The sequence below is a fragment of the Corvus hawaiiensis genome, chromosome 4, assembly GCF_020740725.1.
Source record: "Corvus hawaiiensis isolate bCorHaw1 chromosome 4, bCorHaw1.pri.cur, whole genome shotgun sequence".
Taxonomy (NCBI): domain Eukaryota; kingdom Metazoa; phylum Chordata; class Aves; order Passeriformes; family Corvidae; genus Corvus; species Corvus hawaiiensis.
This window is the reverse complement of record NC_063216.1, coordinates 22,618,989-22,636,699: the sequence shown is the minus strand read 5'-3', so window position 1 is coordinate 22,636,699 and position 17,711 is coordinate 22,618,989. Positions and strand designations below refer to the sequence as shown.

General features: G+C 44.4%; 1 protein-coding gene across 7 annotated transcripts in view; it reads right to left on the bottom strand.

Moving 5' to 3' along the window:
- Nucleotides 1-365: 365 nt before the first annotated feature.
- The window catches only part of DENND5B (DENN domain containing 5B), a 105,002-nt gene continuing 87,656 nt past the window's right edge, over nucleotides 366-17,711 (bottom strand). For all 7 annotated transcript variants that reach the window (XM_048301000.1, XM_048301001.1, XM_048301003.1 and 4 more), the window contains 10 exons: nucleotides 17,544-17,625; nucleotides 12,878-13,006; nucleotides 12,020-12,141; nucleotides 10,100-10,245; nucleotides 8,348-8,466; nucleotides 7,100-7,287; nucleotides 6,328-6,410; nucleotides 6,056-6,182; nucleotides 5,127-5,301; nucleotides 366-4,285 (listed from right to left, as the gene is read on the bottom strand). In XM_048301000.1, coding sequence (XP_048156957.1) covers nucleotides 4,102-4,285; nucleotides 5,127-5,301; nucleotides 6,056-6,182; nucleotides 6,328-6,410; nucleotides 7,100-7,287; nucleotides 8,348-8,466; nucleotides 10,100-10,245; nucleotides 12,020-12,141; nucleotides 12,878-13,006; nucleotides 17,544-17,625 — 1,355 coding nt within the window. In that variant the 3' untranslated portion in view covers nucleotides 366-4,101. The remainder of the gene's footprint in view (nucleotides 4,286-5,126; nucleotides 5,302-6,055; nucleotides 6,183-6,327; nucleotides 6,411-7,099; nucleotides 7,288-8,347; nucleotides 8,467-10,099; nucleotides 10,246-12,019; nucleotides 12,142-12,877; nucleotides 13,007-17,543; nucleotides 17,626-17,711) is intronic.

The window sequence follows — 17,711 nt, the reverse complement described above, 5'->3', positions numbered from 1 at the left end:
CAGATGCCAAGGGCAAAGCAATCCAGGTTGCCTAGCCAACGCTACCCTGGTCAGAGCTCAGCTTCACTGTGATCCCATTTCTTCCCTGTAATCAGCCACATTTTCCACCTAAGCCTTGGAATAAAGAGCTGCTCATGCTCAGCATGGTCTCTGCCTCCCCTTTGTGTCAGGGGAGGCAGAAGGGCTGGTTTTGGGAACAGGCCCTCACACCGCCTTTTCCCCAGCTTTGCTCCAGCAAGTTCCCAGTACCAGTCAGCACCAGCTGGATCATTCTGTCCAATTTGTTCCCTCCAGGCTCAGATCAGCTCCTCGGCTTGAGACCCGAATCTCTTGATTCCTCTGCAAGGAGAAAGTGACACCAACCATTATTCTCACAGTTTTATTTGTAAAGGACATAGCATGAAAAGCTGTATTTCAATGTACTTCAAAACCTGAAAAACCCATGTCGGTTTGTGGTGTGTATGTTAAAGTGCTCGATAGAACAATACTTTTACTAATGTCATCTTGAAAATAATCCAGTTCTTATTCCGTTAGTAATAATGTAAGGACAAAATATACTTAATGGAGACATTTAGGGATCATTTTAAGCTATACAGGGCACATTTGTACATTTCAAGTGTAACACACAATATTTCCCCTCACGATGAGCACCTTCATTTGATTGAAAGGAGGAATTTTCTCAAATACGCTGCTGCGGAACTACCCTAAAAACACATTTTTGAACAATGATAGCTCATTACACAAACCAACTTGGAATAAACATGAGTAGGTTTTTCACTAAACAGTACAATTTCATTTATTTCAGAGAATTATAAATACACATTTTGTACATAGTGAGGCATCTGATTCTCTGACTCCCTCAAGTTACCACGCTGGCTGTTAGTAGAACAGGACTATGCAAATTCAGACATCTGCAGATGGGCATTGGATAGGATTTTTTTGTTCTTTTAAAAAGCAGATACCAGAGAGCTTTGGTCTTTTCCAATATTCCCTTTCTCAACCAAAGAAGGTGCTTTAACACTGAAGTAAAAACCGTGTTAGCTTAGAAGAATCCTGATGGGTTTCTCACCATTCTAGTGGGTAGAATGATTTCTGAAAACCTTACAGAAAAAACCTCTCAGTTTCCAATAAACAAAAGTAGTCCACTAAAAAAAAATCATACATGGCAGAATAAAAATTCACTATGAAGAACTGTTCTCCCAAGGCTGTCAAATAACTACTCCTCTAGGAAACTGAGGCACTCAGCTGTGCCCCTTTCAACATATCTTGGAGTAGTTTATTGCCTACAAGGAAAGATGAAACATACATAATTTTTACTGTATTATTATTAATATGATGTGAAACCTGACAAAACCAAACAAGTCAACACTTGCTGAAAAAGCTGACGTGAAGTTGTGTTAAGTGCTAAAGGTTTCTTAATGTAGTCTGAAATGGGGAAAGGCCCTGATTTGAATTTTAAAAATTCTCAGGTTTTGACTTCTATTAACTTAAGAAAGACTTAATGTAGTTATTGCCTTTTTTCTCTGTGTGTGGTTTATTCTTTTAAATGAATAACCTTTAGAGGTGCCTACATTTCTACTTTATCCTGCTTGCACTTAACCCTTGTCATGTCAGATGAATGCTAGGACTGCTCCAGTCATACGTAGCCTTTGGAGAAGTCTGCAGCAGTGTACTTTGGGAAGCATCCAGCCAGCAAATGCAGATGATGCTGTGAAGAAATCCAAGGACTAAAGAGGTGGTTATTTCAGTAAAATGAAAGTCACTTAGACTCTGGGTTGGGCGTGAAAAAATCCTGTATAGCAGTCATTAGACATGAAAGGCCTGAGTTGTAATAGAAATCAAAACATCCTAAGCAGTCATTACCAAATAATGCTGCCACATGGTTTCTGGTGCTAAATGTATAATTCATTGATAGAATTAAGTACAGGGACACATTTTCAATTGCTGCTGAAGGGCTGTCATGCATTGTCTGCTGACTTTAAGCAGACATGCCTGGCTACACAGAAAATCCTAACACCCCAAATTTCACATTTCTGGAAACGTAAGAGAGATGTCACACATCCGTGGGCTCTGGCTACTAACTCAAGACACCATTCACAGCCTTTACATTAGTTACTCACACCCACAGCAGTGACATGGCAGTGCTGCCTACAGTATTTGGGATGAGTTTGGTCAGTTTAAGGAAGCACAAGCCCAGGAGGAAAGAATGGTTACTGAAAACTGGAACCCCCATTAAAGTCAAAGGCTCCTTGACAGTGTTATTTTACTGCTTTCTTAGAAACAAAAAGACTTCTATAACATAAAACTCTCCAATGAAACAAAGTTCCACGAGGAGTTTTCTTCTGGCTGGGAGTATGACGTGAAGCTTTGACACTGAAGTGAGGGATGTTCTAAGAACTGGGCAGCAGAAGGACCACAGGAAAACAGAGAAGCTTAACAAAAGGCAGGTGAGAAAGCAAACCCTAATTTTCACCCTCTTTCCTTTTCCTCATCTCCCATCCCTCTTTCCACCACATGCACACTATGCCAAGACCTGCCACTGTCCACCATTGCCAAGCCCCTCCTAATGCCACTTGAGAGCACAGTGCAAGGCAACACACAGTACCAGGGGGCCTTTCCCAAGCCTCAGCTGACAGTGAGACATCCAAAGAATCCACTGACCAAATGCCCAAGATCACAGGGAATAAACAAGTGAAAACAAAAACCTACATTTAAACTAACTTCCAAAAATCAAAACCAGGTGAAGCTACCTATGTCCTCAGATCCTTCCAACTCCCAGCCACAAGAATGGAAAACACACTCTGTGTCTGCTGCATGGTATTCACGAGGTGATTCTGACATAACCTCTTGGTAAATTTGTATCATACAGTGGCTCCCAGTTCCTCACCGTATCTCTATATATGCAGTGTATTAGTAACACATGAACTGGAAAGAGTGTAAGAGAGAAGCCTCAATGTGAAATTAGTCTTTCTTCCTCCTTTTGCTTAATTCCTTTTCTTTTTGTAGCTGGATAACAAGGAAAAAAAAAAAAAAAAAGTAATCCAAGATCCTGTACTCCCCCTAGGAACACTCATTCTTCAGGATAAAGGAAGACTCAAAACCTGTCAGCATTTCAAAGCCAGTTGATACAGTTCAGTAGCACAGCAACAGCAGTGTTTGTGGCTCTACAGCAATGATTCTTCTCAAGTACAGCAAGAATTTGGTATAAACCAAATTCCTCACCATGGAAAAAAAAATGGTCATCCACAACACAAACTGGCTGAGGGTGAGGGTGAATCATGAGAACATCTAGACAGGGAAGGGACAGACTGAGTTGAGTCCCCATCTCAGGCTGCAGCAGCAAAGCTTCCACAGGTGTCTCATACTCTCAGGCTCTAAGGCTGACAGCAGTCCTCTCCTCCAGTGTTTTAAGCATTCCAACACTTGTTTCCCCTTTTGGAGATCAACAGGAGTGACACAAAAGACCTTACAGAAAAAAAAAGACGACTCACGACTTCCCTGCGTGGGAAGGTGAGTCTTCAAACAAACAACAAACTAAGAGAGACCATGTACAGTAAGGTAACCAGCATATGCTTACAGCGTTTCCAAGAGTGACACGATCACAATGGCTACATAAGGATATTTGCTGAATTAATTTGCAATACCTGAAAAAAGCCCTGCTGAGTTTGCACTGTATTTACACATTGATTGGCTTCTTCCTCACAAGCAAGTAGCGGCATCCCTTCCCACCTTGGTCCTTCCCTCCCTCCCCCAAGACCCTCCCCTGCTTTAAGCTACTCATAGTCAGAACAAGAACATTCAGTCTAAGAAAAATTTCTTAGAGTAATATAATTTCTTAAAGAAGATAGCGTATTTACACACATCTAACACATGAAAATACTCTATTTTTCGTACTAAATTTCTGTTTCAAATAAACTACAATACTGCATCTTAGCATTCTGCAGCTTTAGAGGCCAGTCCCCATCTGGGCTTCCCAATCCTGCTTCCACCAGCAGCTTTGCCTTACAGTGGTGCACTACCGTGGCATTCAAGTCCTGACAGGTCTCCAATTGTGGTTTGCTTGTTTGGGAAAGGAGTAATGAAGTTCTCAGCAAAGCCATGCTAAACATCCACTCCTTTAATGAGTGATCCTTCTAGGATGATGTTGAAATCTTGCAATGTCTGTAGGACTCGGATAAGGGAGTTGACAGTCATGCGGTCCCGGAGGAGAGCGTTCTCCTCGTACATCCTCGTGATGGGCGGGCACTCTGCCAGCAGCGGGATCCACTGGGGCAGCAAGTGGTCCCTGAAAAGGGCAGGACAGGCATTGTTTTAGCACCAAGTACAACGGATCTCACACTGGAATTCTTCTCCAAGAACACGACCCTAAACATGCAGCCCCTTTTAGCGTGTTGTTAGCACGTACAAGTTTCCCGTGTAATCGCAACCCTTGATTTGGTTAGTAAAATACTACCTACTGTAGAAATGAGAATTGAAAGATACTAGCAGAATTGGACATTTGTAAAAATTCAGCAACATTTTCAGATCAGGAATAGGGAAAATATAACTTGAGGAAAATCTGACAGACTGTTTTCCAACTGGTTTTCCAAGTATCCAGACAGACAAGACAAAAATGGTACTTATTTCTAGACATACCAATTTCTACCCTCCAAAATACAACTAAGCTCCACCCTCCTGCCCCTCCCCAAGTGCAAGAAAGAAAACGCCCTATTAGGAAAGAAAAGTTCATCTAGAACAGTTCTGTCAAAATTATAACAGACATCCCATTTTCACAGGCAACTGAATGAGAATTTAGAAATTCACCAGCTCCTGAAAAGGAACTCTACATTCCTGAAGTCAGTACTCCATCAAAAATAGCATTTCAAGACAGATTTCATACACATGACTGTCAAGCTAACAGTTACAAAAAAGCTCAAAACATTTTTAGCAGTTTAGACACTAGCCATGTATTATTAGTGCTTCTTTGCTCCAACTCTTGACGTAGTACTAAAGCAGCCTAAGATAGGCATTGGATAAAAGATAGGTGTAAGATGTCCTAAAATGGAAAACTAAAGGTAATAACAACGGTGGGAAAATATTCTTCTAGTCTAATGCCAGAGGACACATAATGAAGAGCAGTTCAGTACCTTGTCCCCAGGCAAACCAGGATTTGGAATTTGCCATCCTTTCCAATGTTCCTTGGAGCTGTATTGATGGCATTCACATAATGACAGAAGGTTTTGCACGAAGATCTCTGAAGCAAAAAGGCCTCCTCGTTGTCTCCAATCTGATCACTGGTTTCAAAATAAGCAACAGCTTTCTCTGTGGTAGGGAGAACATCAGAACCCAGTGAGCAGAAGCACTTCATTGTGACACAGAATCACACAAGGGAATCCTTAAAACACCTGTTCAGAGCTATTCCACAGCTCATCTATGGATTCCTGATTCTGAAGACCATAGGTAGGTGACCACTTCCACCTTTAACATGGCATAGCATTGGTCAGTCTGGCTGATGTCTAACACAGGTAACACCAAGGAGCTGCACCAGAGCACCTCTCAATGGTTTCACTCTAAGTGATACCATCAGCCTTGGTTTCTCACTTTTTCTGAGTAAGCATTTACCCTCAGGCTAAGCATCTCAGCCTGCAAGCCTGTTCTGAGGGAGAAAGAACATCTTAAATTACCCCTACATAGGCCTGCAGGTAAGGATCACCAGAAGACCAGTGCAGTGATTAGGAGAGTTCTCATAAACAACTAAAAATCCAAACCTTTCACTTCCTGCCCTTTCCCAGCTCTCCCTCTAACACTGATCGCTCTTCTACTCCAGCCCATCTTCTTTCTCTCAGGAAAGCAGCTGTTTGAACTACAAACTCTTAAATTTCTACACAGACTCACACTCTTCTCTTACACAGAGTTTAGTAATTCTTGTCTTCCATCGGGTTTCTCATTGACTTTAAGCAACCTGGAGCAGGTGCTTGGCAGGAGAAATGGCACCCTAGCTGATGAGAATCCAAGGTCTGAGTGTGAGGAGTCATTTTGCCTTAAGCTTTCTCCTCCAGATCACATACCAGCTTACCTATGAAATCCCAGATGAAGACATTCTTATGAAAAATGCGAGCTGATTTGAATCCATGGTGGAAGACCTGCTCCAGTGCTGCAACCAGACCGTTTTCTCCACACAGCAGAATGGTAAGGCTCCCTCTCTGTGGGTAAGGGAGAGTAGGTAAGTACAACTTGCCTTGTTTGGATGGCAGAAACTTCAGATCTAAAGGTAGTACATCTACTGGTACTTCAGTGTCATTTCTGTTTATAAAAATATACAGGCAAGTAATGAAAAGTAGGAATTACCTCTTTCTCTGGCTTGTGAAAGTGTTTCACAATATTGTTCACGGCTTCCCCAATTCCCTCTTGGATCTGCCCCGCATTAGGCTCTGTGAAATGATGGAGAGCAGACTAGCTGAAGTGGTTGGTTTTAAATGCTGTATTACTCCTGGAGGCTAATCTTTCCTTGCTTGACATTTCAGCAGTCATGTCCTCTAATTTTACAGGAGCTGGACAGATGTATGAACAGGATCTACACTGTCCCATCTCCGTGCTTTAGCAGAGAATGCCTCCTGTGACCCTCACAGTCCCGTGTCCTGTTGCAGCCAAGTGCAGTTACTCATAAAAGCTAATTTTAGGGATGTGAGGTTGATGTGCACAAGGGTCCCTCCAGAGATAAGCTCTGCCATAAGGCAGTTCACAGCAGCCACATCAAGTTCTGAGCTGCCCTGAGAAAGGCCTGTCTTCCCACAGACTGCAAAGTAAGCTGGGAGGCTGAGCAGCATCAGCTACTGCAAATTCTGCTGCCTCCTCCTCCCTCATCTCATATCTCCATGCTCCAAAGAAAGAGATTATTATCTCTCAACAGTCAAAAGGGGACATTGAAAGAGGCAACGTGTACGTCACAGAGCAAACACCAACCAGGGAAGGCAGGAAAAGCTCATCAGCTTGCAGCTGCTGCTCTGCACCAAGCCTTGCTTCAGGATGAACCCTCCTGTTCACAGCAGCTTTTTTTTTCTCCCAGCAGTTGGCAGCTGCCCCCTTCTCTGTGACCCTGGGGAGGAAGGCAAGGACTTACTGGTGTTCTTCCCTGTGAGGGAAGTGATGCTCAGCCTCCGAGTCACCGTAGGAGATTTCTGCTGGGGCGGGGTGCGGCACTGCTTTCCCAGCTCCTCGTCAGACGTGGAGGACACCAGCTCTCCAATGAGTATTCGCTCCAAACTGCCATCGTCAACGCCTTTTCCCAGCCACCGCCCACAGGGGAACCTGCAGCGCACCCAGGACAAGCACAGCTCAGCCACACACGCAGTGCAGCCTGATCTCAAAGCTGGGGGACAGCTGGCACCCAATAAACACTGCCCACAGGCAGGGAATACTTAGCTCCGAGAAAATTCTCACAAAGCAGAACTCTTTGGTGCAGGAGGAGCCCCTGCACCACAACTGATCGTCCTTAGAAACAGGGAAATAGGCAAAGTTTGGGTCACACACATATTTCATGGTCCACACATTTTTTTCTACCAAGTTGTTTTTCACTTGCAACCACAACTGATATTCACCCTTTAAGCACGTTGTGATGATGAACAACCAAATCCCCACAGAGTTCCCCCCAGCTGAGGCTGCGACATCTCCTCATATTCAAACCTCACCTCACATTTTACTGCTGTGCTTTTGGATCCCATACACAGCCCTAATAAAATCCATGCACATGTTCATATCCCCAGTCACTGTATCCCATGTAATCCTACTTTCCCCCTATACACTGTGGCCAACTCTGAGATCTGGAGCTCACCTCTCTGAATTACAGTCTTCCAAGTTCACATTTTTAAAAAAATTAAGTCTGCTAAGCCACGTTTTGTAAAACCAATGATGAGTTAGGAGATCATTTTGACAGAGACCTATGTACTCAATAGAAGATTAAGATATCATCAAAACCTTTTATTTTCTTAATATTTCCCCTAGACCACCCTTTCAGCTCTTGGGGTTTAAAGAGTTAATTTGTGCACAATTTTACCACACTACTTTAAATCAAGAGATTTAATTATTAGACACAAACATATGAATCGCTTCAAAAGTATCCATACTGTCTGTCCTGTCTCAGACAGATGCAAAGAAAATCCTGCACTCAAATCTCATTTAATATTTATCAGATTATGTGACTTCTACCAAGGCTTCTGAAATGAGAGAAGCGGGGATGGGGGAGACCAACCCAACCCTACCAGGGACCCCAATCAGCCCCAATCAGAGTGAAGGAGAAGGTGAATGCTTTCTTGCTTTCTCTAAATTGAACAAGAATTTCAGACAAGGAGAATTAAAACTTGTTGCTTACTTGTACGTGTGTCCTGTTATTTCATTCCTGACCATGACACAATCAACCAGCCACTTGGCCAGTAGCCCTGAGTTGTCATGGCCAATCTGAACGGTCGTCAGCTTCCCCAAGTTCTGGCACTGAAATGAGTAACAGTTTTTGCTTCATTTAAAAAAGAACAGACAACACACACCCCCACCACACACACACATATGGTCTCAAATACAGGCTTTTATTCAGTTTTCTTTTATTTATAGAGTAAGTATTTTCGACCAAACATGCAGAGCATTTTGAAAAGCAGCATAATTAAGACAGGAGAAAAGAAATAAAACTATTAAAAGCTTGTGAAGAGATTACGTTCTTTGTTGGGTGCACTCTGAATCCTTCTGAGAAGTATTAATTACACATTTCTGAGCTAAGGTGATAAAAATGCATACTTTTGCAAAAGAAATAGATCTTCAATACAAACAGCTTTTCAAAAATGCATTTGAAGCATACTGACCTTCAGCTGACTCACTCTACACTATGCAGCAGACCCTACATCCTTTCTTATTTTCAAAGATTGATTTGCTTTGATTGTTGGGCCAAACAAAAATCTCTAACATGAGACACAGCATCACGAAGACACAGAAGAAGGAAAACAAGGCACTGTGAATTCCAGTGCAATATGTAATTGTAGGTGGGGCTGGCAACAACATCTGTTAACGTCACCTAAACGCTTCCCTTGAAAGACCTTGGTTTTCACTGCTTCTGAGGCTGCCAAACAAGCAGCTTGGGCTGACATTTTCAGTAGTGGGTGGCTACCCAAGTCGATATTTTAGGAAAGTTTCAGCCAAAGGAATAATCCAGAACAGCATCAATATGGTCCTTAGAAATATCTAAATATGTCATTTTGCCTGTTAGAAGCCTGCAGATCTTTTCTACAAAATAGTAATATATGAATGAGACGTGGGCATTTATCTCAGAAATATCCTCTCTATGTCAAAATTGACCTATATTTGGCAAGAGGCTTTTTTTTGCTATTGTTGTTGAAGATCAGTCTGCATATGCTCAGTGGATACAACCCTAATTTCAGTAGCAGATTTTCCTACAAAATCACTCTTTAATGGATATGGTACAGCCCGGAGCTAGAGGAGCTTGATGGGGCTTTTCCCTGCAATTCCCGCTACCAGCTGCTTTGGCATGGCACTGAGCCAACCTGTAATTGATGGGTGGGAAAGCAGAGGGGAAAGCAAAGAGAAAACCCCAGCAAGCCTGGAGGAGAGAGCCCGGTGGGGATGGCAGCTCCCAGTGTGCCAGGGACAGCACCTGAGGCTGGGAAGTTGAAGAGCAATGGCAGACAAGGGGCTGAGAAGAAATCTGGGACTGTTCAGAGGTCAAAAGGGACTTGGGTGGTACTAGATAAACAGAGCGAAAGAAGGGAAAAGAAACTTGGAAGGGAGATGAGGAGTTGGAAATGAGCACTGAAATGGAAAATTAGGCAAGAAGGTGTGGAAGGGAATGAGACATGGAAATAGATCTGCAAGATGAGGAATCCTGGGCTGGACAGGGACAGCAGTGATGCCTGTGGTTAAAAGTGGTGTGTGCTCACAGGAAACCTTCATCTCACACAGGAGGGGCAGGCTGTCTCCCTGTACATATTTGAACCTACAGTGACGTTGAAAATCAGGACAGAATCTGAAATGCTGTGCTCTTAATAACCCCTTAACAAATTAATATTTATTTGGAAGCACGTTTCAAACTGAAAGGAAAATGTGAAGAGCACATACTCACCTCAAACGTCATTTCTAGGTGGTTTTTAGGAATCTGCATGACGCCACTATCTCCCAGTTCTCCTGACACACATATCCACGGGTTTGATGTGGTTATTGCATTGCTTAGTTTTTTGATAGGAATTATCACTGACCTGTAAGGGATCACTGAGAACAGGCAGAGGGGGAAGCACATTAGTCTTGATCTATTTATTTTTTTTTCCCCTTTACAGTAAACGCAATTTCTGGCAAACCACGCCTTTCCCTTGAAGGCAAGCTCTCGTTCCACGTCTCAGAAGCCAGGCAGGAGCCCGCTCCCGCTGTGGGCGGGGGTGAAGGGCAGCGGTGCCGCACGGTGGAGCTGCAGCCCCGCGGCACAGCCGGGACCGCTCCGCAGCCCCGCCGAACGGGACGCACCCGCCTACGGGAGGATGGGGCACACGGCAGGCCACGGGGAAAGGAGTGGCACGATCACTGAACACTCTGGTTTGGAAGGCACCTTTAGAGGACGTCTAGTCCAACCCCCTGCAGCGAGCAGGGACATCTTCGACCAGGCCAGACTGCTCACAGCCCCGTCCAACCTGACCTTGAACACTCCCAGGGATGGGGAGTCCACAACTTCTCTGGGCAACCTGTGCCAGGGTCTCACTATGCAAAATGTAAAAAACTTCTTCCTTGTATCTAACCTAAACTGACCCTCTTTTAGTTTAAAACCATCACCTCTTGTCCTACTGCAACAGGTAAATGATAAAATGTTTGTTCCCGTCTTTCGTATCGGCCCCCTTCAAGTACTGAAAGGCTGCAATAGGAAATGGCTGGCAGGCTGGTGACACCACAGCCGAAGTCTCAAGTATGGTGTGTCTCTGTGGACATCCCCCTGTTTATTCTTCTTCCTATTCCTGTTCTTATTCTCTTATGCTTCTGCTTTTAAATCTGTACCACCCGTACATGCTTAAGACAAGGACTGCCACCCACCCCAATTTGGATTTGACTCTGACACTGCACCTCTAGCACTGCAAGACTCTCTCTCCCCTTATGTTTCACAAGCTGCCTTTTTGACTGGGGAAGCTAAGCCAGCTTCTTTTACTTTTGTGTGCCATCCAATCATACTGCATCCAAAACAATACCCTCAAATTCCAAGCACTCAAAACAATACCCTCAAATTCCAAGCACTTGTCCTACAGGAGGAAGCTGTCAAGCTGGATGCCCCACAGAAATAGGTAATCAAGGTTGAATGCACTGCACTAGTTCTGAGGGGATTTATTACTTTAAAAGGAGAAAAAGTAGAATGAGTGCCTGTTTTGACAGCCATGTAAAACTTGCTTCACTTCACTCTGAACAGGCAGGGAATTTAAAAATAAGGGCTGCCCAGGTGAATCCAAATAATTAGGTCATCTCTTGGGATCCTGCTTTTTTGCATTGCCCAGTACTGGAGAGACAAAGATGCATTCTCAGGTATCAATCAGATCTCTGCTCTCCTCCTTACAAGAGAGGGTGACAAAGGGAATCTTTCTGGCATTTAAGAAGAGACAAAAATACATTTAAAATACACTGAGGAGCACAAAGTATTTAATCCCCCAATCTTCCATCTCCTCAGTCTGAAGAGAGCAGGCTGTTTGGATGCACACTTAATGAAGGCCAGAAAGAAGCATTAGGAGATAGAGGACTTGTCTGGGAGGGAAGATGAAAGAAACTGTACAGAGAGCAGCACTCTCTGCTGATTACCTTCCTTTGTGCAATGCTCTTATCCAGAGCACTCCCACACAACCTTGGCTCTCCAGCTGGTTTCCCAGAGCAACACCCAGCACCCCTGAGCCTGCAGCAACAACCAAGGCTTCCAGATAAGGGCTCAGCTACTCAGGCACCAGCAACATCATCTCTTACAAATCATGACAGCAACTAATTTTTAATCAGAGGGAAAAAAATTGATTCTCCAACTCACTGATTGTAGTGAAGACGCTTGTGAAGCAGAAGTAATCCACAGCATTGAGTGAGAGCAGGTGATACAGAAACTGTTCCCGTTCTTCTTCACAGCGCAGGAAAGCGTAACGCTTGTAAAGTTTCCTGGGAGAAACAAGTAAATGGCATTTTTGTTGTTGCTGTTGAAAAAGCACCATGTATCTTTAAAAGGTGCTTGAATCTCAAAACACCAAATGAAGAGGGGCTCTTAATGGGAGGTATGATTCCCCAGTAACAGAAGCTGCTAGGAACCCACCGAGGGCATGTAAATGTGCTGCACGTGTTTTACAGAGCACTCTTTGCTCCACGCTCCCACAGCAAGGCTACTGAGCTCATCTCAGTTTGGGGTTTGCTGCAAAGCACAGATAAAAAACTAACACTACTCACAGCAGCAGATCTGAACTAACATACAGCAACCTCCTTTCTTCCCCATAACCTCCCACTGTGGAATGGTCTCGTGTAATAACCTCATCTTAGTTCTGCTCCCTACTGTGACAGAGAAAACTCAGCAGAAGGCACCAAGCAGCAGTTGGAGTCCTCCCACCACTCTGTCACTTCAAGGATCATAGGGCTGCAGTGTGGCTTGGATCAGTGCAGGGATCTAACCAAGAACTGATGCCTCCTTCCTGAAATTTGTGATGCGTATTCCATGCAAATGAGTACAGTTTTGCCCTGCTGGGTGAGCACAATCAGCTCTCCCATTTACCTGCTGCCCTTCAATCCCTTCTAGCTGGAAACCATAGTACCCAAACGGGGTGCCTGGCTGCACCCCAAGTAGCAGCACCTTAAGACACCACTTCACAATGTGAAAGTGAAGATTTGAAGAAAAGAGCTGGCTTACTTTGCAAGTGCCTGGTTGGAAAGCAGCTGCTTCAGGTGCTGAGACAAAAGCTTCTTCTCCAGAGAAAGTCTTATCCAGGCACGGGCTCGCCCCACATCAGTCTTTATCTCACTCATGTTCTGAACATGCCTGAAATGTGTGGGGAAGAAAATAAATAGATGAATCATAAAAATTCTACATGCTTCAAATGGCAACATCCAGTGTGATGATGCAGCAGGTGAACTGGAAAATGTCTTCTGACATAATTTCTAGAGAGATCCCCAGCAGGGCCCTCCAGAACCCTGCACTGTGGGAATGAGATCCCTGGCAGCCCCAGGCTGGCATGAGGACATGTTGCAGCTTTTCCTGGGCATGGCAGGCCATAGGAGCTGCTCTGTGTTTGCCTGGCCAAGGTGAGGAGGGGTAAACCTGCTTACCCCTGCACTGCCAGGGGTAGATGTTCGCATGGACACTGCTAGTGCTTAAAGCAGCCACCTTGTGAGACCCAGTTACATCTCAGCTGCCACCTCAAACTGCTGACTTGAACAGGTGTGTCTGGGAGGGCAGAGAACAAACACATATCCTGAGAGTTTCTCCCAGTCACACTGGCTCTGAAGACTCTAACAAACCCCTCACAGGCAGCAGCAATGGCACATCTGAGAAAAGGAAGACTGCTGAGGCAAAAACAGCAACAGGAAGCTGCAAGCAGAATCCCATTTTTAGGGATATAAGAGGCTTTCCTGTAAGTGGTAATTTGAACAGCCCTCCATATGTTTCATCTGCAGGAAAGCAGAACTGTTCCATAGGGGCTTTCTGCTACAGTTTTGCTTTTCCTTTTTAAACTCCCCACATTTCAGTTTGGAGAATGCCAGAAACTCTAGTTTTAGAGCACAGGGAGTTTTAGAAGAGGAGGAGAACTGCCATGGCAGGGTGAAGCTGCTTCCAAAAACTCCCCACTTCGTTAAATACACCAGAAAAATGAGTAACAGTTTCCAGTAAGGGAAAGAAAAGACTACAATTTCTTAATTTTCATGCACTCTGCATGTTAAATGCACAGGCAATTCAACCCTCCAAACCTCCATGGCAGGCTCGAAGTACCATCAGCAGAAGTCTGAACTAGTCCCAGCTGCGATTTACTGTCCGACTCCTGCAACTTCCTTGACAGCCCTCCACGCATTGCTGAGTGTTGGGGAATGTGGCAATATTTACTCCAAAGGAAGTGCTGTGACTGATGCTTTTTACATTGACTACTATAGTCTCACTGTCTCGTGCTTTCCCCCATCTGTTACACCCACGCGTGTGCTTTGTGTTATATTTAGTCCCTGCATTATTTGAGAAAACTACCCTCTTGTTTACAGAGCCTCTAACGGAGCAGGTCCAGGACCTTTAGGTCAAATTTGCAAAGAACAACTTAGAGCTGTCCAGAAATATGAGTTTGCTCTGCACAAATGAGGAGCATACACAGCCCAGCAGCACTGCTGTGTGCCAGGCTGACCTGCAAGGCTGAAGCCTTGCTCCTGGCATGGGAAAGCCCTTCCTGGCTCAGAGCATGGCAGCCAGCACTAGACCTTCCAGCTGAGAGCTGGACACGTGACCCTGCAGTCCTTGAGAAACAGGATGCACGCTACACTCAACTACATCATGTTGAGACACTCTCTTCAGACATTTCAAGTCTTTTGAGATGGGAAGATCAAAGCACAGACTATCATCTCCCTCCCCTTCCCCCCCCTGCCCCGAGTGCTCAGCTTGAATTACATCTAGTATGAAACACTGAACAGAATATGTTATTTCACTGTGAGAAGATTCAAGTACAGATGGACTCAACCTCATTCCATGCACGCTCTGTGCCTCTTCATTACCTGTTTCTGGTTCAGACTAGATTAGCATTAATTGTGCATTTGGGAAAAATAAAGATCTGCAACCATGCAGCTTGCCAGAGATATTACAAAGATTCAGTAATCAGTCTTGGTGTCAGCAAAAGCAGAGTGTAACAGAATAGAGCATGCAGGAAACCAAATTTATTTCACTGTCAGTTGTGAGAGTCAGAACAGCTCTATTTTTATCAGTGACCTCAGTGTAAGCACCGTATGCTCACCACAGCACAGCAAATTCTTCTTGTCAGAGCACTGAACAGCCATTTCGATGCAACTCCCCTGGTTTGGACTTGCTTTTAATCCCATTAGTAATAAAGAAAAATCTATTTGCCCTGTCAAATGAAAGCCTGTGGGTAAGGCAAGACAAACCCTCTGCAAACAGCTGTGCTGACAGCAGAGGCTACAGCCGCTCAGCATCGCCGTGCCCTGAGGATGCTGTGCACGCTCCCATCCCAGCACAGTCAGGGATGTGCCTATAGCTCATGCCAGGGAGGCAGCAGGTCTTTGCTCAGCCTTCTTTTTGAACACAGCAGGTTAAGCATCACTGCTGTGGGCCCAGTGCCCAGCTCACAGCCTCCACTGCAAGCTCCTGCAGGAGGGAGGCAAGACATGGGCATGAGAGCAAGTGCTGATAGTAAGGAAGAGCTTGCCCAAAGGGTGAGGATCAGAAACTTGAATCCAGCTGGACCAAAGGTTTTGGGGAGGCCTTGATCTTGACTGGTTGGGTTGGATGCTCAGCAATGCCTGAAGGGTGAGGCCACGCTGGAAGCAGGCTGTAGCTGGAAGAGGGGTGGGAGAGATGATGCAGATCCTTGCCAGGGGACAGGCTGGAGGGCATACCCCCAGACTGGCTTGTGCCATTGAGATTCCATGCACAAAACCAAAATAAACACCCCGAGCATCTTCCTTACCACATCTGTGATGCCAGGCTTTTAGGGGGGCAGAGGACACACCACAGTACCTGTAGCACAGGCTCAGGGCACATTCAGAGCATGACTGTGACTCAGTCCTACTTTTAAGTTGTTTACATAACCTTGCATGAGCCATCAGAAACAAGCCCTGCTTAAGGCAATGCTTAATCCTCCAGCCATTAGTTCAGTCAGCACCACAAGCCCCACAATTTAACAATTACCCATCCTTCAACTTCAGCCCGGGTCTCTGTGTGCAAACAAATATTAGGCAGCATTCCTTCCAAGCAGGAGAAAGTGTGCCACGAGATTACAGATGACAGATTCAACTCACCATCTGCCCAGCATTTTCTATGACCAGACATGTTTGTGGACAATCATGAATACCCAAGATACTACAAAAGGTAATGTTCTGCTTCTGAACTTTTTCTCTGAAGAGTAGTAAGAAAGACTTTTGTGATTCAAACAAGAGAGCTCAGATCCGTGCTGGGCTTTCATTACTCCAGTGGAAGCTCGTGGAAGACAGAACCCATGCACGCAGCAGTGAGCACACACAGCCTCCTCTGTCAGCACTCCCCTCCCAGCACTGGAGTTTCCGCTCCACATCCTCCTTCATCCTTCCCTCAGACTGACCCTCTGCATGCCTGTCAGTCTCCCAGGACTGAATTAAGGAGATAGCTGCCACATCCCATGAGAGGGATGCTAAAAGGGCAGACACATGTTCAAAATGACCTCTTGGCACTGCACCCCTAATTACACTGTATGTATTCTCTCTCCCTCTGTTGCATGTTGTTTTAGCCTTACATGGCATGTCATGTTCTTTGAAATCAGAACAAAAGACTCAAACTACAGAGCATCAAACTAAAAGGTTGCACACTGCAGGTGGGAAGTACAGTGATTTTTTTCCCCCCCGAAAAATCTGACTTATCTATCAACACAAATAGTAAAAACCACATCACTGTAATCAGGGTTTTGTGAACTAACGACAATTAATCTTATTTTTACCATAAGATTTTTTTTTTTTTGCCATATTTTTAGGTCTAAGAAGGATGTGGTATTACAAGAAACAGTACTCATGTTGTCTCACACATTAAATTGCCAGCAATTGCTCTCAGCCCTTTACAGATGAGCATTACTACATTACTCCTTCTCTCTTTGCATGGCGTGTTTATCCCACTGCTATCCTTAGCCCTGGCAAGACAAGTGTCAAAACAGTGGCCTGACCTGGCAGTGGCTTGATCAAGGAGATGCCCTGAAGAACTTCCCCCTGCTGCTGCCACACCAACCTCCACCTCTTCTGACTCTCTAATCCTTCTGATTCCAAACAAACACTGCTTGAAAAGGTCTCCAGAGCCAGGCTGTGGTCTACTGCAGAGAACCTGCCCAACTTCACATCCCAACTTTAAACTTACCCGAATTCTAGGTCTGATTAAATTTCTGAACTTGTACATCTATTACTATCTGCCATGAAATGCTAGTTAAAAAGAAAGAATATTGCTCAAGCATTGCAAACAGGTTTTTATGTGCCTTTGCTCTGCCTATGAACTGTACTTGCTGGGTCAGTAATTAAAAAATGGATGAAAAGAAACAAACTGAAAATACCAAGGAATTTAACATATCTGCTGTTATTTGTAGAAGTTGGCTTTATTACTGGAAGAACACCCCTGGGAAAAGAGAAGTCCCAGTAACATATGTGTGGTTTTCATTCTCTGTTAGCTAAAACAGATCAAGTGAACACACAAAAAAAGTTTTTCAAAACAGAAAGGCAACACGCTGTAGATTTAAATGTGGGCTGAAGAGAAGGTTGAATTCTCCTAAGCCTTTGCAGAACCAAAGCCAGTGAGGACTTTACCTTATGCTACACAATTAAACCCACAATTAACGCTTTAGAGCCAAATTGCATACCTCATATCTTGTATCAGGGAAACTCTCAGTGTAGGCAGAGTAATTCCTGTATCAGACTTTCGTCTTTCTGTTCCACCACCAACTACAGCGGAGAAAATACACAAAGTTAATACAACACTACAGTAACAGTCTGCAATGCATTTATTTTACATACAGCTGAAAACAATC